The sequence below is a fragment of the Cololabis saira genome, chromosome 1 (genome assembly GCF_033807715.1).
Source record: "Cololabis saira isolate AMF1-May2022 chromosome 1, fColSai1.1, whole genome shotgun sequence".
In the NCBI taxonomy this organism is placed as follows: domain Eukaryota; kingdom Metazoa; phylum Chordata; class Actinopteri; order Beloniformes; family Belonidae; genus Cololabis; species Cololabis saira.
In genome coordinates, this window is record NC_084587.1 from 15125646 (window position 1) to 15151977 (window position 26332).

At 40.3% G+C, this 26332-nt stretch overlaps 1 protein-coding gene across 2 annotated transcripts in view; it reads right to left on the minus strand.

Moving 5' to 3' along the window:
* Positions 1 to 2039: 2039 nt before the first annotated feature.
* The window catches only part of lcorl (ligand dependent nuclear receptor corepressor-like), a 30008-nt gene continuing 5715 nt past the window's right edge, over positions 2040 to 26332 (minus strand). The window contains exons 3-8 of one of the 2 annotated variants that reach the window (XM_061707770.1): positions 21566 to 21660; positions 21227 to 21353; positions 19399 to 19620; positions 19205 to 19286; positions 4358 to 9378; positions 2040 to 3847 (exon numbers count right to left, since the gene is read on the minus strand). In XM_061707770.1, the coding sequence (XP_061563754.1) occupies positions 3840 to 3847; positions 4358 to 9378; positions 19205 to 19286; positions 19399 to 19620; positions 21227 to 21353; positions 21566 to 21660 (5555 nt within the window). In that variant the 3' untranslated portion in view covers positions 2040 to 3839. Of the gene's footprint in view, positions 3848 to 4357; positions 9379 to 11420; positions 17914 to 19204; positions 19287 to 19398; positions 19621 to 21226; positions 21354 to 21565; positions 21661 to 26332 lie in introns of those variants that run through there. The other variant, XM_061707855.1, reaches the window with a different exon arrangement.

Consider the following 26332-nt stretch of genomic DNA (forward strand, 5'->3'; position numbering starts at 1 on the left):
TCTGTTAAGATGCCCAACTTGAAGCAGGTTCTGCATTAAGAAAATAATAATAGTTGTTCAAGCCATGAATGACAATTAAATAAGAAAATGTCCATCAGCAAGAGAGTTGAAGCTCTTTGGTCTGGATAGGCTGTCACCGGAGACCACTCACTGGTTTCCGCCGAGCAGTCTGGTACACATACTTTATCAGGAGTTGTGAACCAAAGCAGAATGAGCCTATCATAACATACGATATTGCTTCCTGACTCTTGTGTTGAGGTACTATAAACAGTGATGCTGTGCAGAGGATTTTATCTTTGTGTGACAAATAAATAATCACGTACAATTTTGAATTTTTTTTCTCAAAACCCGTCTTCTCGTCAAGAATAAAGGACACAATAAATGCTGTCCTTGTTTTTCCTTCCCTTCTTCACCATCGTACAGTGTGGCGTTATGTAGTTTAGAGCAGATGGTGTTACCATGGCAGCCATCTGGCCAACACACCTGGCAGGGGGAACGTACACTACCGTCCCCAACCCAACTGAGCCGTACCGTTCAGTGGAAATGTGGCTGGATTGAGATTGGTTCTGCATGAGGGCCACACCCGGTATCGAAGGCAGGATTCACTGTCCGGTAGGAATGGGCGATATTTTACCGTTCACGATATACCGTCAAAAAAATTCCCCATGGTAAGAATTTGTCATCTTGCGATTAAAAAACGATAAATTCCCGTTGACGTTTTTGTGTAAAGCTGATTTATGGTTCTGCATTAAATCGATGCACAACGTACGTGTGTGTGAAAGAAGGATGGAAGGAAGGAAATGAGCCAGAAAGAAAGATTCCCGTTGATGACGTTTTTTGTGTAACAAACATGGCGGAAGGCGGCTCTGAGAGCGAGGAGCTTGAGTCATTGCAGTACAGGTGGACTCATTTAATTGGTTTTTATTAATTCAATTTAATTGGTGTAGTTTAGTAGCATTTAGTATTCTTTTAGAGCAGTGGTTCCCAATCTTTTTTCCATGGAGCCCCCACTACTTGTGTCTAAGACCAGCCAGGCCCCCCGACCCGTACGTACTAGCAGCAAAAGAGTAAAGTTATTCGTTACAAACCTTTAATTGAACAAATGAACATTGTTTTTTTGATACATTTCTCTTTGGTTTGCCCTGTATACATACGACTTTGTTTTTCTTACCCTAATTTTGTCACCAATGTATGAAATACGCACAAAAAATAATTGCAAGGACATAAAAATATTTCTGAAAAATGTCTCCTAATATGAGAGCAAAATAGTTTTTACATTTTTCCTTTAACAACCTGTCGGAGTAGTAGTATTATTAAATGTTGAATAATGATATAATACGTTTTTATCCTGATAAATAACTTAGGATTTTAAAATTACCAAAATATTTCTAAGTGGGTTTATACAGACTTGGATTACGGTACTGTATTCCATTAGGTGTGTTATGATTTTTTTATTTATTTAACATGTGCAAATATAATTTTTACAACTGCATATCCTCAAAGCAGACAAAGTTTTGCGCCCCCCCCCAGAGATCTCTGGCGCCTCCCCAGGGGGGGCCTGGACCCCAGGTTGGGAGAAACTGTTTTAGAGCAGTGTGGGGGCTCCAAAGACTGAATGTGGTCATAGATTTATAGTTAAAAAGGTGGAGTTGAATTGGTATTTTTTTTATCGTCATTTTTATCGTTATCGGGATAAATACCAGAAATGACCATGATACATTTTTTAGTCCATACCGCCCATCCCTACTCTCCGGGTCGTCATACGTTCATCATAGCAAACGCAGACCTAACATTTTGGCCTCATTTACTTGTTCTCTGATCCAGGTTTTAGGACTGATGACTTTGGGTCATATGTATACAAAAATGTAAATGAGAACCCGTTGAATGTTGACAAATGTTTTTAACTAATTCTCCTTTTAACATAAAGTGAAATACTTTAAAGAAAAAACTAGCCACCCTGGGAAAAGCTGGACCCCCCCCCCCCCCCCAATTCATGTTATACTGCAATCAACTGTAGGTACATAATAAAGCCAACATGATACTTGAAAAAGACTTTATTGATCCCTTCAGACACCTGTTTTTGCATCTGTAAAGGACAGTATAAAAACACATGACAAAGAAAATATACAACAGATGTTTAGCACCAGGTTCTTCAACGAACAGAGCAGGTCATTAATCACTTCTCCACCTCTCAAGATGAAACGGGGATCATAGTGACAACACGTACAGACGAGGGCACTCAGGCACAATACTCACTACAGGGTTAAGTTTTGACCTAAAGCCAGATGCTTTTCCATCTAGCATCCCTCTAACAAGCGGCGAGAAAACATACTTATCAAGGATGAAGGTTTATCAGTGAACTCTGGCTGATGAACAGACGAGCGGTGAGCAGAGTCCCAGGAGGTAGGAGCCTGTTGCTGGAACGAGAGGAGAGAAAGAGGACGACGTCCTCCTGAAAACAATCGGGACAAGTCCCACCTGTGTTTAAACTTTTAATGTTAACATGACAAAAGGACTTAATGCTATGATGATTTGGGGTTCTTTTTTTGTTTTTAAATTAATCTGCAAACCAAGTTTGAATAACAGTATTTAATCCAGTGAGCTGATTGCAGGAGTAGCTCTTACTGGGTTAAGAATCTCATGACACGGCTACGGAGACGGGTGAAGTCACATCCCAGGCCATCGGTGCTTGTGTACATCCATTCGTCTGTCAGCAATAAAATAACTTTCTTCTTTCAACATAATGATAAATCATATGGTTTTGTATTGCACCAAAGAGATTCTCTAGTCTTACAGTAGGGGCTGGTAGCAGGGAGGTGGATGTGCAAAAACATGGGTGGAGGATTCTGTGTAGTGTGATCAATAATCGCAAATGCAATAGTGCAAGTACATCCGGTGGAAACGTACAGTAAATGCTGAAGAAAGGGAGAGATTAAAAAAAAACAAAAAAAAAAACAGACATACGGTCCAAATATTGGAATTGAAATGTCCCACGAACTAACAAATAAAGCACAATCTACTTTCTACATCATAATGCTACGTTCTTTAATCACTTCTCACACATCTCCTATTGCAAGTTATTTTTTGGGACTGCATCCACTTGAAGCAATTGTGTCAATTTGAAAATGTATTTTCATCAAAGTTTTAATTGAAATGAGTAATTATTATTTGGCTTTCTTAGCTGCACTGCATCGTTGCTTTACAGCTGAGGCCCAAACACAAAATGATTAAAGATTAAGTTTCCTTCATTAAAACATTTTTGGCTACTTGGTGTGGTAAGAAAAGGCTCGGATTGGGGTGGGGGGCTTAAAATAATTTTACCTAAACTATAATATATATCAAATAATTATCTAAAATTTAAAGAGTGCTTAAGTAAGACATAAATATGAAAATGAGCTTTAGAGCAGGAGTGACTTGTAGTAGTTAAATTAGGTATTTCAGATTAAGATGTTCCAAAAGCTTGTTGGCCTTCGTGCGGCGTCGTGACCTGCGGGAGGCGGCGCCGCCGATGCCGTCACACGTCGTCTTTCCTCAAACAGTGAGCACTTTATCACTACTTATCCCAAAAACAAATACTCTCTGATGTAACGGAGTTGTTCTACTACACACGCTGAGAAAGACAAAGGCAACACAAACAGAAAAAAAAAAAAAAAAAAAAACATATATTCATGGATAAAAATAGTGCAACATCAAGCTTTTAAGTTAGACTGCTACATAATCGCTGAGTGTAAGACTGAACCGTAGTGGGAAGGTCAGTCCACGTGGTCAGCTCAAAGTCCAAAGGCACCACGTTTAACAATAGTCCCCCCTAACCAGGAGGAGGAGTTCCCATGCTTCATTTAGCTTTCTGGTGGAAGAAGAGAGAAAAAGGGGAAAAAAAGGTTAATTTTATAGCATTTTTGATATGAACTAGGGCTGTTCGATTAATCGATTTTAAATCGTAATCGCGATTATGTAATTAGAACGATGTTAAAACGTGAAACTCGTAAAATCGATTTTTCACTTTTTTTTTCTTTTTTTTTTTAATTGGAAATATAACTTACTGTATGTTTGCAAGTGCTGATTTGCTGATTTTTTTTCAGAGATAAAACTTTATATTTTATTATATTTTTTAAAACTTTTTTTCAACTTATTTTACAGAGTTTTGCACTTTATTCATTCATTTTGGTGCAAATGTTCAATAAAAAAAACAGCATATTTGAAATCATTTCTTTGCCTTTTGTCAATTCACAAAATAATCGTAATCGTAATCGAAAATCGGATTTTGAGAGAAAAAAATCGAGATTTTATTTTTGGGCAAAATCGAACAGCCCTAATATGAACTTGATCAAAAGTGAAATGAAGTAGGAACATTTACCAAATACAAAGTCGCACCATCTCGGTCCGGTGAGGCCCCTCATTCGCGATTGTCTCAACCTTTTCGCTGGTGGTGGTTGTGGAACTTCAGGGGACACGACTGCGGGACTTTTGTATTTGCTCCTCTGTCTCCCCGCGGGCGCGGTGTCCTTCTTCTGGTCCGACTTAGATGTAGAACCTGCCAGTTCAGTTGACGCAGCCCTCTTATTAAGGGTCCTTTTTCTCTCACTTTTCACAGTTTGAACATTTCCTACTGGTTCCCTCTCCTTCCCTGCAAACAGGCATGCGGAAGGCGACCCATCATCCAGTGTTACAGTGCACTCCTCCCCAGCGGACTCGCTGTCTGGAGAGTTGATCTTCCTCAGAAACACCCGGCATTCCTTCAGGCTCTCGGGACTCCAGGCTTTGGAGCAGAGCTTGCGCTCCTTGTGAACGGCCTCCTGAGCTTGGTCGTCGCAACAGGTTGCCGAGCTGATCTTGAGACGGTCAGAGGGCGGATGTTTCTCCGACGCGTGTAATGCTTTGCGATTTAGTTGTAGTTCAGCTAAGACAGGTCCTTTGGAGGAACGTGCTGCTACTTGTCTGTCTCTTTGCATCCTCCTCCTCCGGTTTCTACCTTTGAGATGTAGGAACCTTTTCCGTACTCTGACCAGAGTGGCTTGAAATCTCCCCGACGAGCTGGATCGCCACCACAGGACTCGTCCAGTGCATCGTGAAAAGCTGGGGACAAGAAGCCGCCACCAAATCTTTTGCGGTTTCTTCCTCCTCAGTTTCCGTTGGGCCAGCTGGTGTTGCAGGGGACTTTTTGGCACTGTTTGGGCAAACTTCTTGGTGTGTTTTCGCAGACGCTCCGCCTGAGGACTTGGGCATGCCGTTTTCTTGTTGACGGAACGAGGGAAGTGCATCAGTTCATAAGGGTTACGGGAGCTTGCCTTCTTGACGATAGCCAAAGACTGGGTCTCGGTGGTCTGCATGAACCAGGAGCAGATCTGCTGCATGCCGCAGGAACTGGGTTGGTCGGGCTGACAGCCAAACAGCGTTTGGACCATGGAGGAATGTTTGAACTTCCTGGTATATGGCCTGCTCCCTTTACCGTCAAGCTTAGAACTTAAGGCAATTTCTTTGTCGAGGTTGTCTGCGGTGTCTGAAACCCAGGTGTTGGAGATGACTTGTATTCGCCTCGCAAACTCCTGATGTACGGTCTGTTCTTCAGCCGATGACGCCCACCACCTCAGCGTCCCTCTCGGGGTAAAGATGGAATCGACAGATACCCCTTCCACCCTGCTCAGATCCTGAGAAATGGCCTCTCGTCCTCGTCCAGAGAGCTGTCTTTTCTCCCCTGAAGTCTTTAGACTATTCTGTTGCTCCTCCAGTCTCCTCTCATTGTTGGCCTTGGTCAGCAGAAGCTGTTTCGAGCGCCGGATCAGAGCATTGCTGCGGCTGTACGATCTGAAACTAGATGTGGCCACAGCGTGCAGGAAGTGGATCGAAGGTTTTCTCACCCTCAATGAATGCCGAACTGCCACCGACTCGTTCGGCAGCTCCTCCTCGTGCGTATCCTTGGTTTCTACCCCGTCCTCTGCTTGACTCTTCTTGCTTGGAAACGGACGGCTGATTGTCCTGGGTTCTTTGGCGGATTTTAGTTCAGGTAAGAGCACTTTTTTACAAAGCTGCATTTCAGGTGACTGCTGAATATCCTTGTTGATCTGAATTTTGCGTTGCCGTGGTGACACTGTAGTGACTGTGACTGAGATGCCGGATATCTTCACTTTTGCTGGTCTACCTGGTTTCCTTAAGGGAGCAGACTCGTCTCGTTTCTGACATTTGATAATACTGCGAGATTGAGGGGCGGGGTCTTTGGCAGAGCTGCTAAGACTTAGTTCCTCTGCAACTGGGTTGATGTTAGCCGAGCCGTTCTTAGAGTGTTGCAGTAAAATACCCAGGTCGCTTTTAAGGTCCACCGCTTGCAAAGAGTCACTGAAATCCTTCTGCAGCTGGTCAAAGCCCTCCGACACCACTCTCTTGTTTCTCCTTGAACGGCCATACATCACTGTTATTTTGAGGTTTTTGTTCACATTGTCCTTGTCGTCAGAAGCCTGATGGCATTTCCCGTTTAACAAACTTGCCTTCATTGCAGTGTCCGAGGTCTTCTGCTTCGGTGGCCGACCGATAGGCCTCTTCACTTTTTGCTCCAGCTGCGGCCCGAGCTTCTTCGGCCGGCCTGGGCGTTTCTTTGGAGGAGTGGTTTCACAGACAGATTGCAAATTACTTGGAGATCTCTGGCTCTCGGGTCCAGAGAAGCGCTTGGGTGGAGTACCGTCACTGGATCTTCTGGAGCCACTTTTGGGGGATGAAGATGTTGACTTGGCAGGGGAAGATGCCGACTTGGCGGGCGATGAGGCCGACTTGGCGGGCGATGTAGCCAAATTTAACGTTGAGCTGGGTGACTCGGCGGGTGAAGAAGCAGATCCTGCTGGTGAGGTAGTGGATTTTAGTGGCGAAGACACGGGTTTCCCTGGTGATGACGCACAACTGTTGCTCCGGGTTTTGTGCTTCTGAGGAGTTCCCGACCATGAAGACTCTACACAAGGGTCAAAAGGTTCTTCTGTTCCTGTACTAGAACCTACTGATTTGAGACTGTACTTAACTCCTTCTTTATCCTTTACTTGAGACACAAACATGAGTTTAATTGGACTCGTGTACTGGACTTGGGCTGTAAGAGGGGTTTCAACACAAGTAGTCTTGACAGTGGAATCCACATTTGATGCATCCTTGTGTATCCTCGAAGCATGCAGTCTTGGCGACGACCGAAGCCTCCCATGTACAGAAGAGTCATTCATAGCCGTTGCTGCTGTTCTCGTCTCCGGGGGCGGACTTTGAGATCTCTCCTCTTTGACCGCCTCAGTTTGTGGCAAGACTTGACATTGATCTTTTGACTCTGTGTGAGATGACTCGTATTGTTCGTTTTGATCTGAATCGAAGGCAAGCTCCTCTGGGTCCTCCTGCGATGATGTGCAGGCTTCGCTTCCTGATTGAGGCTGGCTGCTGTCGACATCCGTTTGAAATGTTTTCAAGGTGCTAGATGTTGGAACTTTCTCATTTTGTGCCACATTAAAGATGTTTTCAGAGAAACATGCAACAAAGAACATCTTTCTAGGCTCAGTGACGTAGGAGGAAAACCGCGGTGGAGGTACTATATGTCTTGTGGACTTTCTTACTCCGCTTGAAGGGTCTGACAGAGAGTTTTGTGCTTTTCTAACAGGGCTGTTAGAATTTCCATCTGCGGTTTTGCCTGCGTCATCGTTTTGAAGGGACAGGGCTTCTTCTGGCATACAGTCTTCTCTACAGGGGCTGCTACACCGTTCTTCTGCGGTAGCCGTCACTGTCAGCTGTGTTTGTTCATGCTCAGTGATTGAGTATTGTTTTCCATGTGTACTCTGGAGCTCAGGAGTGTGTTGACTTCTCGAGAGTGAAGGCATGTTCTCTTCAGGAGATGTTTCCGCTTCTCTTTCCTCTTCTTGAATAATACCCAAATCTCCTTCCACTTTAACTGCATGTATCTCTTCCTTAACGTCACTGTTTTCCTCTGCAGGTTCCTCGTCTGCTTCGGTTTCTTTTTTACAAATCTCCTTTACTGTATTTGGGTCTGATGGAGTGCCGGATATAGTTTCAAAAACCTTTTCTTCTTTTAATCTTGCCCTCTTTGCCGGTGCTGCCTTCTTCCTATTGTGGGACTGATCAAGCATGGCGAGCTCCCGTTTAATTTTCAAGCTCTGCCTTCTGGTGGAAGCATCATCGGGAGATGTTGATATAGCAGCCTGGACCTCCTGCCGACGACGTAAACGAGTGATGGGTGACTTAGGCTCTTCGTTTTCATGCCGGTTAAAAAGCTCAGTGAGACTGTAGTCGCTGGCTTTGCCTCTGTGGAGAACTGTGGTGATGATTTCAGTCAAATGGGAATCAGGATAAAACTGCAGGCTCTGACTGGTTGAGGGAAACGGTGACTGCTCCTTATCAGAAACATGAATATTTGTCGGGTGTTTGTCTACAGGCTTGATAGTCTCCAGTTTTTCACTAAAGCGACTCATAACATCTTCCAGTGAAGTCCCACTTGCGCTCTGAACCTGGCAATTTCCAGGATTCCTACAGTGTGGCTCGTTTTCTGTAACTGCATTAACATCCTCTAGCACATGGTTTGTGCTCATAAATCCGTTCTTAAGCGCCAGGTCAGCATCCTCCCCTTGTCTGTGGTGAAGCAGGAATGGTGGCTTTTCATCGATTTTCTTACTGACGTCTAAAGAGATGGGGGAAAGAGGGGGAGGAGAAGGGCTCTGCTCCCTGTTAAGGACAGGACAATCCGCATCTCCGATCCCCCTTTCTACCGTATTCCTGGCTTGTATTCCACCAATGTGGTTTGGATAACAAGAACAAGATTGGGAGTTGCGTTGCTTGTAACACACTGATGAGCATATTTTCGAGGGGGGATTACACAAAGGTGGGGATGCAAATGAACTCTCTATTTTGTTTCTGTGACCCACTGCCAGGCTTTTCTTGGAGCATAGAAGAGTACAAGTTTCTGCCCGGCACCTCTGCACGCAACTGTAGCTTGGAGCTTGATAACCTTCACTGTTACAGTGTTTTAAAGGGTGATGATGGATGCCACAAGACTTGGAGTCTCCTCCATGGGTGCTGCAATGACTTTGAAGATCGCAAACGGCTGAAGGGCAGTACGGGCTGCATTTATGGGATTTACATTCATTCAAAGGGACTGGGAGAGGAGTGAGGTTATTCTGTGGGCTTAAACCACAGTGACAGCAGTGGGATTCAGTATGGCCAACATGTCTGCGATTGAGGAACAGAAGCAGTTTTTCCTGGTGTGCTAGCTTCAGGATCTGATGGAGTAGGGATCGGTGTGCTGGACAGAGAGGATGTAGAACATCATCCAGTGCAGATCTCTGACAAACTTTTGTCCCTTGCTGGTCCAGATCTTCCCGTTTTTCTGTAACCAACGACAGCTGGCGACTAAAGGAAAAAAAAAAGAAATGTAACAAAAAACTGGATTTAGGCTTTACTCAATATTGAACCCAAGCATAAGTTGAGAAACAATTATGCATTCACATAGAGCTATAACAATTAATTTTATACCGTCTTGGCCATAATCTTGAGGCAAACTCCCAATAAATCTCTTTTGGCAGATCAGAGGAGAGCATTGATATTGAGAGACCAAATGCTTTGTAATTTTTACCTGCAAGAGCCATCAATGCTGCAAGAGAAAACCAGAGGCAGCACCATCACCCTGGTGCACTGATGTATTTACCTGTACTTAAAGATACAACAGGCGATTCTAAACAATTTGTAAACTAGAACACTTTTTGCCACATTAAGCGGACCTCGCCTTAATATCCTCCTTCTCAAACAAGGGAGGATTTGCACCTGTGCACATGAAGAGGGGGAGTATATTGGGAGAGTTGACGATGGGGTGGGTCTTCTTGGGGGAGCATTGTGTGCTTGGTTTAAATATCAGAAGATGTGATGTCATTCAGAAATCGTTAAGCCTGCCCTTAAAGCCTTTCCCACTATTACCGGATCACTCAGCTTAATGTTAATACCAGGTCTTAATAGGGACTAAATGTTAAACTGGTATGCCTGCATTTCCTTGAAGCACCTACTAAAGATTTTTGTTATATTAAAAAACAAAAATATTAACAAGGAGGATATCGAATCATTGTGCAGCTAAAATAATTCCTCAGAAATTAACAGAAAATATTTTGCTCTCAAAACAGCAGAAGTCTCCCAAGTTCCCAAATAATATTCTGTATTAAATTAAAGGGGACCTATTATGGCATTTAATACCTATTTTAAACAGGCCTCGAATGTCTTAAAAACAAGCTTTTGATTGTTTTTGCTAAATAAATTAGAAATTCAGCCTCTGAGCCATGTCTTTTGTTAGGTTCCTAAATCATCAACATAAATTAATAACTTAGGAAAAGACACAGAGACTGTTAGAAATTATTTTCAAGGCGCTTCTGCAGAAGCTGGGGAAGAGAGCTGAGGAGTGCAGGGCATACTGGCCCGCATAGAGAACTCCCAAGCTCTTCTCCCAACTTGCTGCTTCTGCAGGACGCTTTTTATTTGAGCAAACGGCGACAGGATTGACCATATTTGGTAAACAGACGTTGGGGGTAAAAGACACCCAATAGTAGATAGTTGAATGGACAATGGACAGATGGAGAACAGACATGGTATCAGATGATGGTTAAAAGGGTCACACCTATGACTTTTCAGTTAATAAGCAACTTATCTTGTGGTGTGCAGAGCAACAGACATCCTTTTAAGAAACCTTAAATGGTCAAGGGGTTTTTGTTGTCATCAGATGGTCAACTAACAATGGGATAGTTGTTGGACAGCCCAAACTCAGGAAGGGCTGCCCTATCATCTGTTAACATGTGATAACCAGCAGTCAGGGTAAAGTCTTTAAGAAACACAAAGGGTCAAAGGGGTCAAATGAGGCCCCTTCTGGTCAACAGGAAGTATTGGACAGATGTGTCCAACTGCACAATAGTCAACTGTTTAACAGAGCAGACAACCCCCCTAAATACCCTCAGGGAGTGGCCTGTCCTGTGACTTCTGTTAACAATGGTATGGATGTGAAAAACGCAGCAGTCAGCTTCTCTGAGCTGACCTAATTAAGCCTATTCTGATAGTTTCATATTTTCATAAGGACAAACTTGTTCAAAAACTCAGATTAATCTCACACTTTATCTTCCCATTCTCTAACCTCATTATCTATGAGGGATTCTGAGTGGGCGGGGCTATGATAATGAGGCACTGTGCTGATTGGCTGCCTGAATGACACGATACACCTATACGAAAAAATGGCGGAAGCTCCGGCCGGCCGAGTTGTTGTTCCGGTCAGAGTTAGTTGTGGGCGTTGTTTCACGCATCGGAGGCCAACCTATGCCAATTGCATTTTGGTTACGTAACAACGGGAGCAGAATCTGAACGGCTCGTAGAAGCCACATCACACTGGATGGCTCATCCGGGCGGCTGTACAGACACTGCAGAATTTGGTTGCTTTCCTCCTTCTCCGAGTTGGCAGGCTGAGGGGAGACCACTCTATATATGTTAAAGCAAGAAAAAAACGTGTTTTTCATAATAGGTCCCCTTTAAGATACAACAGTTAACATGAATGTATTGAAACGTTTCTGATATTCGTTGCAGGTGTCAAATTAAATAAAGTGCACATTTTTCAAAAAGAATAATGATTAAAAAAAACATTCTGACTTGTTTTCAATTTAACCTAAGCTTTTAATTGTTTTGCTGCTCACTATGTTCTAGTTTAAAAAGTATATGGTACAAATAACTAAAGAAGAATCATTATGTACAGAAAGGATATTTATACATTTGAAACGTTTCCTCTTTAGATAGAGTGACTGCTACGGGCCATTTAAGAAATCTGCTATTGACAACATGAAACATTATTAAAAGAAATTGAGTTTGCCCAAGTTTAATTGTTTGTAGGACCCTGATGAGAAACCATATCCCAGAAAAATCATAACAGAAAACGTATAAGATCAGAGAACTGTTTATTGATAAGATCAGAAGAACTGTTTATTGATAAGCTGCTGAAGGCAAATGATGACTTTCTGCTGAAAGCAGAAGAAACGATTGTTAAAACGCTCAAACTAAAATGTATTTTTTAATTTCTTCCTCTTAACAGCACTTTTGCCAAGAATCTAACAGTTTACAAACACCCTCTAATGTTCAAATCAACTAACAGGTCAAAGTGAAAATTTTTGCTGTAGAATTAAGTTATTTTATAGCATTGATATGCAATTAAAATGTATATTTCATATTTCCCCCCTAAACTACTATTCTCTCTTAAGACGTATCAGGGTGAAACTTTGGTGAATGTAACATTACATTCTGTAGCATTATTGTTGAGTTCTTAAAGATAATCAAATTATCTCCTAAAAAATTAAATATTAACATAAACACAAATCAACCACAATAGTCAGGAGTGTAACTTCCAAACTAAATAAATTAAATAAGCAATTATTAAAAGCGTTCATGCAACTGTAGCAATGCACACATCACACTAGATCAAAGTGCCATATAATAAATTAAGAATCACCACAATCAAACTTAAAATCACATTTCTGAAGCATAATCAATAAATAAGTATGCAGTAATAACACAAAACAGTTCTACAATAAAAATGTTTCACAAATCATAGTGCAATAATCGAATTATGCATAAATATCACAATTATACCAAGATGCTTCGCTGATTTTCTAGGTCATTCAAAAAACTAAAAAGCCATATCGAAGTCCAAATCCGTACCCTAAATATATCAGTATATGTAGCGATCCCACTTCTGACCACTAGGAGGCGCATTTACCAAGACATGCCGCACCGTTCCCGCTCATCAACACAGTACTGTCTCTTTAAACGCAGCAGATCTACGTGCTCCCATGTGGTCAGAAGAGGTCTCGCTACGTAGAATAGGTTCACGCTTAACAATTGAAATTTAAAAAAAAATCTATTTCTTGAGGGATATTTGGGCTTGTTTACAAACTGTCCCTTTGATATACATTACACGCATCTCCCAGAGTAGAGATATCTGTGGACTTAACTTCAGCCAAAAGAACAGGCACAGTGTACCGTATAAGCAGATACATTCAGGAGTACTTGCACAGCTCGTACAGTTACAAAGATTAAAATGCCACATGATCTTGTGACCAAAAAGATTTAAAAAAATACAGCTTTACAATTACCCTCAAAATTACCAAAAATAACCCAGAGGGGAATATACTTATTAAAACAAAACCAAAAAAAAACGCAAATTCAGATTTCATTTTTGACTCCATAAAATGGCTTACCATAAAGTTTAGTTACACAATTAAAGTGTTGTTAATGGCAATATATTTACATTTGAGTGTTATCCCGTAAGAAACCAAGAGCTTATTAAGACTCTTAAGCAAATAAGAGCTTTTTCCAGAAAACACCTGGTATCCCAAGATCTAGGAATGAATGTGATACCCAACATTGGGCTACAGGCAGATAAAGTTCAGAGGTATAATGTCACAATGAGGTTGTAGACTGTGAAAAAAAAAAAAAGCAGTTAAAAAAAGCAGTTATCGCAGTATAAACAAATCGAAGCAGCTCTGTGTGGATAACCCTGAAATGCTGCTTTGGTAAGTAGCATTATTAATGAGAATAGGCCCATATGAGAGGCAGACGCAAGTGTGGATGCAACACCAAACATATTAAAATTTGCAGAGGAAAAAAAGCCTGCAATCCTTGCACTAAATATTATGGTCACAATGACAATTTTTCACTAAAACCTCAAACTACTGTACCGTCAAGTACCTGACACAACCACCAATAACAATGAATGCTATACATGCAACAAATGTTCATCCATCTTTTAGGTTCATGCAATTTTCTGCATCTTTATATCTTTAGTTGATATGAGTGTTTGACAAAGCTACAAAATCTGTGTCAGAAAAAACAGTCATGTAAATGTAAGCAGCAGTCATGTATGAGGTTAGCAGTGATACAGCTACAGTAGCAGAATAAGTAAATATAGATATATTTATATATATGAGAATCAAAGAACACCCCCCACAGACAATACACGTACACAAATATTTCCCAAGCTCTTAAGTGCACATTTTAAAAACATGCTGCACATTTGCATTCCGACTAGATACTACACAAAGTTCAGACGAGCTTCCACAAACTGAGGGGAGATCATGTGGACACAAGATGGCTTAAAGATAATCTCTTGCACAAAAACTCATAAGACGGAGCCACCAGTGCATCTCGGACTGTACAATTTCCCTGTTTAAAGAGGTGTTTAACAATAGCTAGAAGTTTTTAAAATTTGTAATAATGGCTCTAAGTCACTTAAATAGCCTGGGTAAGATACCCAGAGAGCTAGAAAGTTGATAACAATCATCAATACTCCCTAACGAAGGAGCTCTTAAGATTTAAATCAAACCTGAATAACCTAATAATCTAACATCTATCAAACATGAGAGTCACACTTAATTTCATAGATCTGGTACCCCTTTTCGACCAGGTGGCGGGCCGGTTCTCAAGCCAATTCCAAATTGGTTCAGCATTTTAAAAAACTGGTAAGAGCTGGTTTGTTTTTCCAAAGCCAGAGGCACTGTGTGCAGACACATTGTTACATTACTTTACATGTCGAGATTGGTGGAACCTTCCTCTACTGTATCCTGAATCTGTTCAGAATACTGCCGTGCAGCGATACTCTTCGTCTACATAGATCACAGTGTTTGTCTTGTTTTTCCAGTGGAAACTGTTGTGTCAATATATCCATTCCAGTTTTAAAAGGCTACTGTAAACAATAGTTGATGCTAGCAGCTGACATTTCCAAACAATGGCCTGTACTTATGAATGCCAAATGCAAACGAGAACTTTTCTGAACAAGCAGTTTCACTCCCGTTTTAGCTTTGTGTATGTTCTAGGGCTGGGCGATATATCGAGTTTTAATATATATCGATATATTTTCAAACGCGATATGGTACGAGACAATATCGTTTATATCGATTATTAAAAAAAAAAAAAAAAAAAAAATCTTTTTTTTTTTTATGATTTTGATATAGCTTATTTTGTGACAAATTGACTTGAATGTTTTATTTGAGATTTGCACAAATGTTTTGTTATTTGCACAACTGTCAGCCTCAGTGGAAAAGTCTGCCTGTTACTGTCTACATTGTATTAATTGCACAGTGTATTTGAATTTAATTGTTATGCAGGAAAGGGATATTTGTTTTATTTTATTCAAGAAGCATTTTTATTCTACATATGCAGGCAGTTTATTTTTATTTCATTTGTTTTATACATTTTGATATTGTGCAGACCTCTGTTAATAAAGGTACCTGTGTGACATTTGGCACGAGGCTTTGTATTAAAACTGACTGTTTTTTTAAGGGTTTGCTTCAGAAAAACATGAAGCTAACAGAGATGCTATGCTATAATGCTTTGGGGGAAACCCCAATTATGGCACAGAAAAAATATCGATATATATCGAGTATCGCCATTCAGCTAGAAAATATCGAGATATGACTTTTGGTCCATATCACCCAGCCCTAACCCCCACTAATGGAAACCCACCTTACCTGCCACCTGACAATATTAAAAACACTACAGAATATTAACATATGCAGTTGAAAAGGGTCTTCAGTTGCACACTGTGATCGTGAATGTAGCTTTGTGTGACACAGTGGGCAGCATTCACAAATGCCGACTAGCAAGATGAAGGAAATTAATCCACATTATTTTTCTCATAACAAGCTGCCAACGGTTTTTGTTGGTCTGGCTGGCCTCTGTAACGGTAACCCTAAACCAGAACATAGGTAGCTTTGTTCCCTGAAGTGCCAAACAACATGGTGCTCCTGAAGCACCACCGTTCCTGGGCCAGAGCCTGGACTTTGACGGTCCAAAAACGACTGAATCAGTTCCAAGTTGGGAACTGACTTCAAACCAGCACTAGAACCAATTTGGTGGAAAAGGGGCTAAAGAGGTCCTTAATTATTTCTCTTCACTGATCCTCAGCGATATTTTGGAACAATCATGGTTAGCTTTTCTATAAAGAGAAATATTCTGAACAGCAGAAACTGTATATGATTGAAGAAAAAAAAAAAGTTAAGATAGTCTCAGAGGGCTTTAAGAACTGATGGTATTATTTATCTTATCGCCAACAAATTCTTCAACTTGATTAAAATCAGTTGTCCTCACAAGTGGTACTGCAACTATTAATTTTTTTATGTCTGCATGCAAAACCCACTCGCTGTAACACAACCTTGAAGGTTTTAAATGCAAAAGAAAGTTTTTAAATTAAGACTGATCAAATCGAATATTTGCACCGTATATCATGTAATATAGCTTGCAAAATTAAAAGACATATCAAACATTTGATTGAAAAGATGGTTTTTGTTGCCACAGACTAGTAAAGCCAGTGTGTGTCCCACACAGCTCCAGACCATCCAGAACTACTGCAAAATAGCAATAATATTACATATTTGACGAATGGTGGCACAGAGAAACGGATGGCCATTTCAAGTTTCAAATGTTTTAGGCTCTGGCCTGAATTCTTTTCTAGTTTTAGTGCTTGAGATTGACTGATAACAGGAAAAATATAAAATAATGCAAGCCATAATCTCCAAAAGCTTTTAGTTTAAGTGATAAAAACTCATGAGACATTTGTTGAGTTTAGCAGCCGCTGTAAACTAAAGATGCACCGGGCATCACTGCTTCTTGAAAGTGCTGTATTTTTGCAGATGCTTTAAATACAGCAAATGACTATACTAAAAAAACACAGCTTGAAGTATGACTTTCAAATTACAGACACACAGTTAAAATACCTGAATATAAATATTTGTGGATTTTGTAAAAGGCATGTGTTGTACTTCTGTCTCCAGAAAAAAGGTATATTGTAAGAGGTGATGTGTTCAAGTGTTAAGGAGTTTGAGGCGTTTTGTTGTCTAGAACCTCTTTTCATCGGCAGCAGAGGCAAGACTTCCTGAGTTGGTGGAGCCGGTTATGGTACCAGGCCCAGCTGAGTTGGAATTAGATGAACAAAAGTTTGCAGATTTCTTCTTGGGAGGGTTCTTCAGTGTTCCAGTGCGCTCTTTGATTTTGTATTCCAGTGTGCTATGGGGGACCCCATAAACTCCTTGGGCCTTGGAGACACTCATACGACCACCCATCACCATGGTGATTGCCTCCTCCATCAGTTCGTGGTCGTACTGACGGTATCTCCCACGTTTCTTTCGAGGTTGCTTGTCTTTATCCTGGCACGCCGCCCCTTCTTCCGACTCATCCAGCGAGGATCCGCGCTGTCCCAGGCGATGAGTTGGCTGGCCGGCGCCGCCCAGAAAGCCTTGTGCCAAGATTGGAGGTTTAAGTTTGAAGATTGACGAATGTCTGGTAGACAAAGCTGTGGACAAACTGGTAGTCCCTTCAGCTAATGAGGTACGGTGATATCGGTTTTCGGCCGTGCCGCAATGCTCCGCGGACACTGACCTGTTGCGGTCAAACATGAAACGAACCTGAGGAATACGCAGGGGAGTGGATGACTCCAGACTGGGAGTGGGGTTTGGTGACGGCTGGAGAGCATCCCTGAGCTTGGTGAACGGTTGAGGGAGGGTCTTTGTTAGACCACTTGGCTGACAGAGGCTAAGAGCAGATGGGAAACTAAAGTCTTCGTCGTCCTCTGCAACTCCGCCAATTTCTGCTTCCTCTGCCCTCGCTGCCACATCCTGCAGAACACGGTGGGCTTTGCCAGTTAGCGTCACTTCATCCCTGAATTGTATTTTTCCTGGTGTGAGACGATGCGGTCCCCCCAGCCTCCCCTCATCCCAGTCATCCAAACCTTGCCTCAGGATTTGAAGAGGTATTCCATAGAGCAAAGCGGCCCGCTGCTCCTGCAGCCTCCCTGAACGTATATCCTTCAAAGCCTTGGACAGCAACCCCTCTGACAGCTCCCAGCTCCTCTGAGTGTACTCCTTCTGCCTGTGCTGCCTCCTAAGGAGGGGAGGACCAAACAGCAGGGTCAGGATGGATGATGGAGGGGTTTGATTTTGGCATGGGGGACAGGGGGGGGGTGTAGACCGAGGGGTCCACTCCTTTATGCCTTGTGTTGGTAACATCACTGTCTGTTAGTTTCATCTCTGTATGTTCTCAGTCTGTTTTCTGGGCCTTCAAACACACATTGCTGCTGTGTGTCTGTCACACACAAGACACTGTGTGTGGCAAAGCCTCTTCACGTCCGGTGGGACAGTCTGTGAATGGCTGGGGTTATTTTGGTGCTCACATACAACCCCTGTAGTTTTGTGATATCCAGTGAGACTCCTACGTGCTTGAAGGCTGAATAACCAAACTCATTGCAAATGGATCAGTAAAAAAAGGAAGTAAAATCCTTGTAGGGTACTGCAATGTTCTCGTCAATGTACAATCCTGAGCTCTTGGCAATTATAATACAGCTTTTTCTGTGACGTTACCGCTCAAGAGATAAAAGAGTCAACCCCATAGTACCAAAACACCAAACACAAGCTAGCTCAGAATGACTCAACTACAAATCCACTACAAAAACAGGAGTAGGAGTATCAGTCTGACAGGAGGCTTCAACTGAGGTCAATCATGCAGTACTAGTTTTTTTTAAAAGTCATAAAAAATATATATATGTATATAAAGACAGTAACACACCACAAAAAAATTAAGTAAACCTACTCATCTTTGTTATGTTAACATGTAGCCAGCAGTACTGATATCGTATTAGGGATTTCCTCATATACACTTGTTTGGTCATATAGTATTTTGACTAAAACTATTAAACCAAATATACAGGACTGTCTCAGAAAATTAGAATATTGTGATAAAGTCCTTTATTTTCTGTAATTCAAAAATGTCATACATTATGGATTCATTACAAATCAACTGAAATATTGCAAGCCTTTTATTATTTTAATATTGCTGATCATGGCTTACAGCTTAAGAAAACTCAAATATCCTATCTCAAAAAATTAGAATATTCTGGGAATCTTAATCTTAAACTGTAAGCCATAATCAGACATATTAAAATAATAAAAGGCTTGCAATATTTCAGTTGATTTGTAATGAATCCAGAATGTATGACATTTTTGTTTTTTTAAATTGCATTACAGAAAATAAAGGACTTTATCACAATATTAAAATTTTCTGATACAGTCCTGTATATATTATTGAATTTAGGAAAAAATAACAGCTGTAACTAAAAATGACATTGCTTCATTACATTTCCAAATGCCACAAAATTAGTAACAAATAAAACGCTTACCCTGAGGCTCTGTGATTACACGACGACGAAGAGGCTGCTGAGCTGACAGAGTTCCCCTTTGAGAGATCTAGAACACCATCTACTGCAAGACAAATACATGTGATATGTTAAAGGTTTCAATACAGTGATTTAACTACTTCAAGGTGTGTACTGCAGTCAATAATCAAGTATCAACTTAAATGTGATTTCTCTACCTGGTTCTGGTTCCGGTTCAACCTCCTCCGGTGTTCTGCTCATTGTGAGGTCCAGAGGGGAATCTGATGTTTCTGACGAAGGCGATGAGGTCCTTGTAACACCATTTATGTTGGTGCGGAGTAGGCACTTGGATGCATACTCTACAGCAAACTGGTGTATCATCTTCTTCATGAGATCTTGGGCAACCAGAGGTATCTTTGAATCACCGTCCAGGGGCACATCTAACAAAGAGCACAGAGGCAAACTCAACATTAATGCTACAGGACACAATGTTACATTCACCAAAGTCTTTCCCTGATGATTTTTTTAATTATTTATTTATTTCGTGCATGGTAGTGCATAGTTTGACAATATTAGAGTAGTACATTTGTACACTTCAATCTACACACCCATGACCGAAAAGGAGCAGGATGAAGACAGGTCTTATTTTACCTGCCCCTTATTCAATACCAAAACAAAAAGAACAGTCAATGTAACCAATATTTACAATAAAATATACACTTAAATAGAAACCAACCACATATATCAATAGTACTGTTTAAGTCCCAGCCTATTCATGATTATATAACTTAAATATTTTATCTTTATACATTTTTTTGAACCTAAGTAAATTTGTACATTCCTTTAAATCATTCTGTAGAGAGTTCCACAGTTTTACTCCCACAACCGATATACACATCTGCTTGAGAGTGGTCCTTGCATACTGATGTTTGAAATTATATTTCCTTCTATTATCTATAACTTCTGGATTCGAAAAAACAAACAACTGTTGTAGATTACTTGGTAATACTTTTCTTTTTGCCCTATGCATAACTAATAATGTATGTAACTCAACTATTTCTTTAAATTTAATAAGTCCTGAATTAATAAATAATCTGTTGGTGTGTTCTCTGTAATTTGCTTTATGAATGATCCTCACCGCTCTTTTCTGCTGGATAAACAATGGATGTAGATTGCTAGTATATGTGTTGACCCAGACATCCACACAGTAATTGAGATAAGGTAAAATCAGTGAACAATATAAGATTCGCAGTGCCTTATAATCTAGTACATATTTTGCTTTGTTCAGAACAAAAATACTCTTGGAAATCTTTTTTTTAACATGTGATATATGAGCTTTCCATGTCAATTTGTCATCCAGTACAACACCTGATGTGTTTACCTACAAGTTCAACTCATGAAAAAAAAGAAAAATCAATCCATTTGAATTAAATGTTATTCATTTATATAATTTCACCCCCAAAAAAATCCCTTGACTTGTTGACTTGAATTACTGAGGGCATATGTGAACTGTTGGTTTGTACAGTAGGGCCCATCCACACGAAGACAATCTCAGACCTAAACGTAAAAGTACTTTAGAAAACCAGCATGTCATCCATATGAAGCCGCCGTTCGGGGGTCTGTCAATGGTTATTTTGAAAACCATGTTCCAGAGTGGAAAGATTTGAAGAGGCTGAAAATGCTCATATCATACACATCACTTGTACTTGCTGCCTTTTTCTCTGTTTACAGATTTCTGCACTAAAGTGCGCATGCCCGTTCTTTTGCCGCCTGTTTTCGCTTGTGTCAGCAGCCTGGCATGTTTCTTACATCATTTTCAGGCGTATTGAGTACATTCATGCGGATGCACACATTTACAGACACATCTCCATTTCTAGGAGGAACGCTTTTGAATCTATAACCGTTCGTGTGGATATAGCCCAAAATTGCTGTTGTGAGGAGAAAAAGAAATAATGAAAAAACCAAGTTTTGTGTCTGTTGCAGGATATTAAGTGAATTACAACTGTGATGACATCAAGTCGGACAGTGAGAATACAAGCGACTCACCTTTTTTATGAAACACAGCTTGGAGGAACCTGTGTGCTGACTGGCTGCTCTCAGATATGGTCGGGGCCTGGGAGGAGGAGTAATCAGAGGGGCAGGAGAGAGGCGAAGTGGCTGTAGGTACTCGATCCTACATGGAAGGGAAAAAAAACAGGAATTTTAAGTTCTTAACTATTTTACAATCCTCATAATTTTTTAAAGTCATTTGAACTGTTTAAATTGAGGAAGCTTTCGATATTTTCATTCATATTATACTGCTCAAGAACCAATAATGACTTAAAAAGGGTTGCTCAAAGGCATAATTCTACGTTACTTATACATAGTCTTGAAAACAGTTCTTACAGCTAAGTTAAGTTTTTCCAGTGGAAGTTTACAGAATGAACACCGAGACAGGCTTGCTTCTGGGGACCAGTCATCAATTTCTTCAGGTTCACAATCTGAAAGACAAATAAAGACATATCCAGAGACATATCCAGACTTCCATAAATTACATCAGGATCACATGATCTGCCACTGGGTTCACTGCAGGGTCACAGAGAACTGGTGCTGTTACAATATGCCATGAGTGATCCTATCGACTTCAGTCCTTTAACAACTGGATTGTACCTTTTATTTGAGTCATTTATTTTTGAAAACACGTGTCCCAGAAAGGTTGTATGTGAGAAAACAAACAGATTAGCCATCTCTAAAAGTCAGGTAAGTTACCGAGCAATATCGCCACAAAAATCACCTCTAATTAAAGCTGCAAGCAGCGATGAACGGGCCCTCGCACTCATGGCCAACGCCCCTCCTTCCAGCCCCCCCCAAAAAGAGAATATTAAAAATACGATAAATGTAAAAAAAAAATAAAATTAAACAAGATTTATCTTCTCATTACAAGCAAAGAAATCTTGTTCCACTGGCAGATTTTTCTACTTATTTTAAGTGAAAACAGGTGAACAGGTGAAACAGATGAAAATGGTGTTTTTTTTTCCAGTTATGAGTCTTGTTTTAAGTGTAATGAGGTTTTTTTTACTAAAATGAGACATTTTCACTAGAAATAAGACAAATATTTTTGTTAAGATTGTGAGTTTTTGCAGTGATCCATGTTACTTATCCTGTGAAAGACAGATGCATATTGATAAGTTCAGAAAACTGTTTTTTATTGTTGTGTTTTGATGTATTTGATGTAAGCCCAGTGGATATTTAAAGCTTACAGAAGGCTGCATTTAACTGCTGCTATGTCATTCCTGCAGTATTTCTGCAGGTGTTTTGGTCACTGCTATTATTTGTAATATATTATAATATTTGTAATCAGAACAAATTATCTGTCCCCATATGATAAAATCCACCACCCCCCCTGATTTTTTTTTACAACTCGAGTACTGGCTGCGGTTCTGTTTAAAGCCGGGCAGACACTGTGCCATTGCCGGCTCGTTTTGAACCAATTTTCCTCTTGTTTCAATCATTAATATGTGTGCAGACAAGGTAAAAAAAAAAAAAAAAGAAAAGCTCAAACTCTTTCAGTTCACTGTGTTTTCTAGTAGTTCTTCTAGTTTTCTATTGTTACTTTTAAGTTTACTGTTCCCTTTGTGGTTTTACTGGTTGTAAAGCATGTAGCTTTAATTATCACCCAATTCTGTGTTTCACCTTGTTAGTCAACTTCACTCCAACTCATTACCACCAATTTTACACTTATTTTTGGAATGAATGGTCAATAGACCTCATTTACATAAAATCATAGCTCATTTTTGAGATAGATAAAGATAAGCCGAAATTCTGAATTTTTTTGACTATAGTTAAACTCAGAGGCATAAATTGATGGATTATCACAGACGGGTATATGTGAAAATGAAATGAAATCATTTAAAATGTTTGGACCACCACCCAGCACCAGCCAGTGGTTGGTGGGTCAAATTGAATATCACAGGAGAGGAGAAATTGAATAAAATATCCATAATTCAATGCAAGTAGTGATCAGAGGTGGGTAGTAACGAGTTACATTTACTCCGTTACATTTACTTGAGTAAGTTTTGGGAAATTTTGTACTTTTAGGAGTAGTTTTGGATAACTGTACTTTTTACTTTTACTTGAGTAGATTTGTGAAGGAGAAACTGTTCCTCTTACTCCGCTACATTAGGCTACGTTGAGCTGTTACTTTTCTTTTATCCTTTTTATCCGTGTACGCGTCAATCTCATGACATCACTGAGTGATTCTTTGGGAAAAATGTTTGTTTTTGCATGTTTTGTCACATTTACACAGACTCAAACACACACAGAGTTTCTATGAGTTCATGTTTGTTCTAGTTCTGCTGGTTAAAAAAGAAAAGTACAAAGGCTTGAAATTTTGTGCTACTGGTGCTTAATTTATTTTTTTATTCTGTTATTTTATTATTTATTAAAGTTCTTGAATTTACTTTACGCTTATTTTAATTTAAGCTATTTTTCATTTTTTTATTAATTTTAATTTATTTTATTATTTTATTGATTTTAATTTGCCTGAAGGTGATTATTTTGTACTTTTGTCTTTTTGAATGGGTGTGTTAAAAAAATAAATCAGACGTTACTCAACAGTTACTCAGTACTTGAGTAGTTTTTTCACCAAGTACTTTTTTACTTTTACTCCAGTAATTATTTGGATGACTACTTTTTACTTCTACTTGAGTCATATTATTCTGAAGTAACAGTACTTTTACTTGAGTACAATCTTTGGCTACTCTACCAGCTCTGGTAGTGATCATCAATTTTATTTGAAATGAGTGTAACAGAGGCAGTTATATGGATGAAAATCATATTTTTGATATAAAAGAAAAGTGAATATGGGTCAATTTGACCAAAAGACCACAGAAGGGTTATCTATTAACATTTCAACATAATCAACTCATCCAAGAGATATTCAGAAGAGCTTCTCTTCTGCAAATGGTACAGTAGATGAGCTGCCATACAAAGGAATTTCCCTTTGGGGATTAATAAAGTAATTCTTATTCTTATTCTTAAAATCCGTCTAGCTGACGTGACCCAGGCAGACCAAACAACAGGCTTCAGCTTGAGCGGCCGTTTTCCGCTTGGTCCTAGTGCTGACCTGTCTCCATTTAATATAGCGTAACCTTGTTTTTGGACGGTAAAAACTGCAGGGGACCAAAACTGCCTTTTGAAAAAGTGCAGGATACATGTCCCCCCCCCCCCCCCCCCCCCATATTACGTCCGTGTATGAACGTACAGTCAGTGTGAGCAGAGACCTGTCGCATCAGAGCATCAGGTCCGTCCCAGCCGGTGTTCTGCCAATTTCTGCTCCCTGCCGAAAAAATGCTACGTTTGGGTTCTGCGCATGCGCACAGTCGATTTTCAAAGTTTGCATCATTTCTTGCACGATGTAAAATGGATAATGGGATGTTGATTATTTGATCTTTCAAAATACACGACCCATGACATGAATGCATTACACTTTGTGAACATTATACGATAAAGAGAAAAAAAACAACAATTCTATGGCTTTATTTGATATTCATTCAGTCATTCGCCTTTATTTAACCAGGCAGGTCATTAAGAACATTCTTATTTACAATGACGGCCTGGCAAGAGACAAGGACCACTTGGGGGTGAAAGGAAGTGGTTTAGGGAGTAAAACACAGTAAAGTTGTGGTGGAAAACCTTTAGGTTGCATTTTTTGGCAAAGCTGCAGAAATGGGCAGAAACTGGCTCTCGGCTCTGCGCGTGGCCGCGCGCGGCCGCGCGCTCCTGATCGGGATCGCGGATGGAAGCTCAATAATAATATAATAATATAATAAAATAAAATAATTGCAACACGCATTAAAAAACCACAATACAACTTACGTGACGTGACGGCGTGACTCCACATGTTGCTGCAAGTTGCAACAACCCCCCTCCCCCGCCCCGCCCCCGGCAGCTTCCAGGAGCTGCGGCTGCGCGTTCCCGCGGTCTGCGCGCACGCGGCCCGCAGACAGCTTCATGCTTCTAATCCAACTCAAAACATTCATTATAAATCGCCTCTTGCACATAGCCTACAATGCTCAAATCATATTATTTTCAACAATATTTTTACGAAGTTAGAAGTTAATTCGACATTGCATGACAAAGTAAAGATTTATTTCAAAATGAGTTCATATTTTGAATAAAGTCGGTGACAAACTGTCCCAAATATAGAATGGATATCAGAATGGAAGCCTGATTAAATGTATTGATTTTGGGTCAATTTGGACCAAGTATTTGAAAGTTAAAACAACTTTTATGTTCATGGCGAGACACCGAAATTTGACAACCTCTAACAGCGACGCCCTTTGAGAAAAACTTACAGTTTTCTCTGTCAGCCATCGTCAATGTCTTACCTATTTATGTGACCAACTTTGAGATCCATCCGCTCATCTCCCTTTGAGCACAGATGCATACTAGAAGACATGACAATTCCTGGTGCCAACAGGTGGCGCTACAACCAATCCTGAATATTCCACCACATATGTCTTCAGGCTCAGCCTACAATCATGCACATACGTTTTCAACCACATCAAATCATGTATTGCTGAATTACAGCCAATTGATGTTTCATGGCGAGGCTTAAAAATGACCCCAAACTTCGCCGGATCACTACGGTCAAGCCCTCTGCTAAAAACGTAAAAGCTTCGCAATTTAGCATCGGCCATGTGTCTAGATTGTACAAACCAAGTTGTGAGCCAATCTGATAAAATCTCTAGGAGGAGTTCGTTAAAGTACGAGGCCTAGAAATGATCAGAATTCATAAAAAATGACATTTTCTGTTCAAAATGCCGGACTTCCTGTGTAACTTAGACCATGGGTCCAAGAGACTTTTTTGTAGCTCTTTGTCTAATATAATACACACATAAAGGTCATTGCTGTAAGTCAAACCATATTGTGGGGCTCGTCAAAAAACATAAAATAGGTGGCGCTATAGAGCCTAATCCTTTTTGACCCATGCCTGTCGCCCATAAAATACGTAATTTTACGCGACTCTGGAAGCGTGTGCAAAATTTGGTGAGTTTTTGAGCATTTTAAGGCCTCCAAAAAGGCAATTTATTTATGGCGAGAATAATAATAATAATAATAATAATAATAATAATAATAATAAACATCACAGATACAATAGGGTCCTCGCAC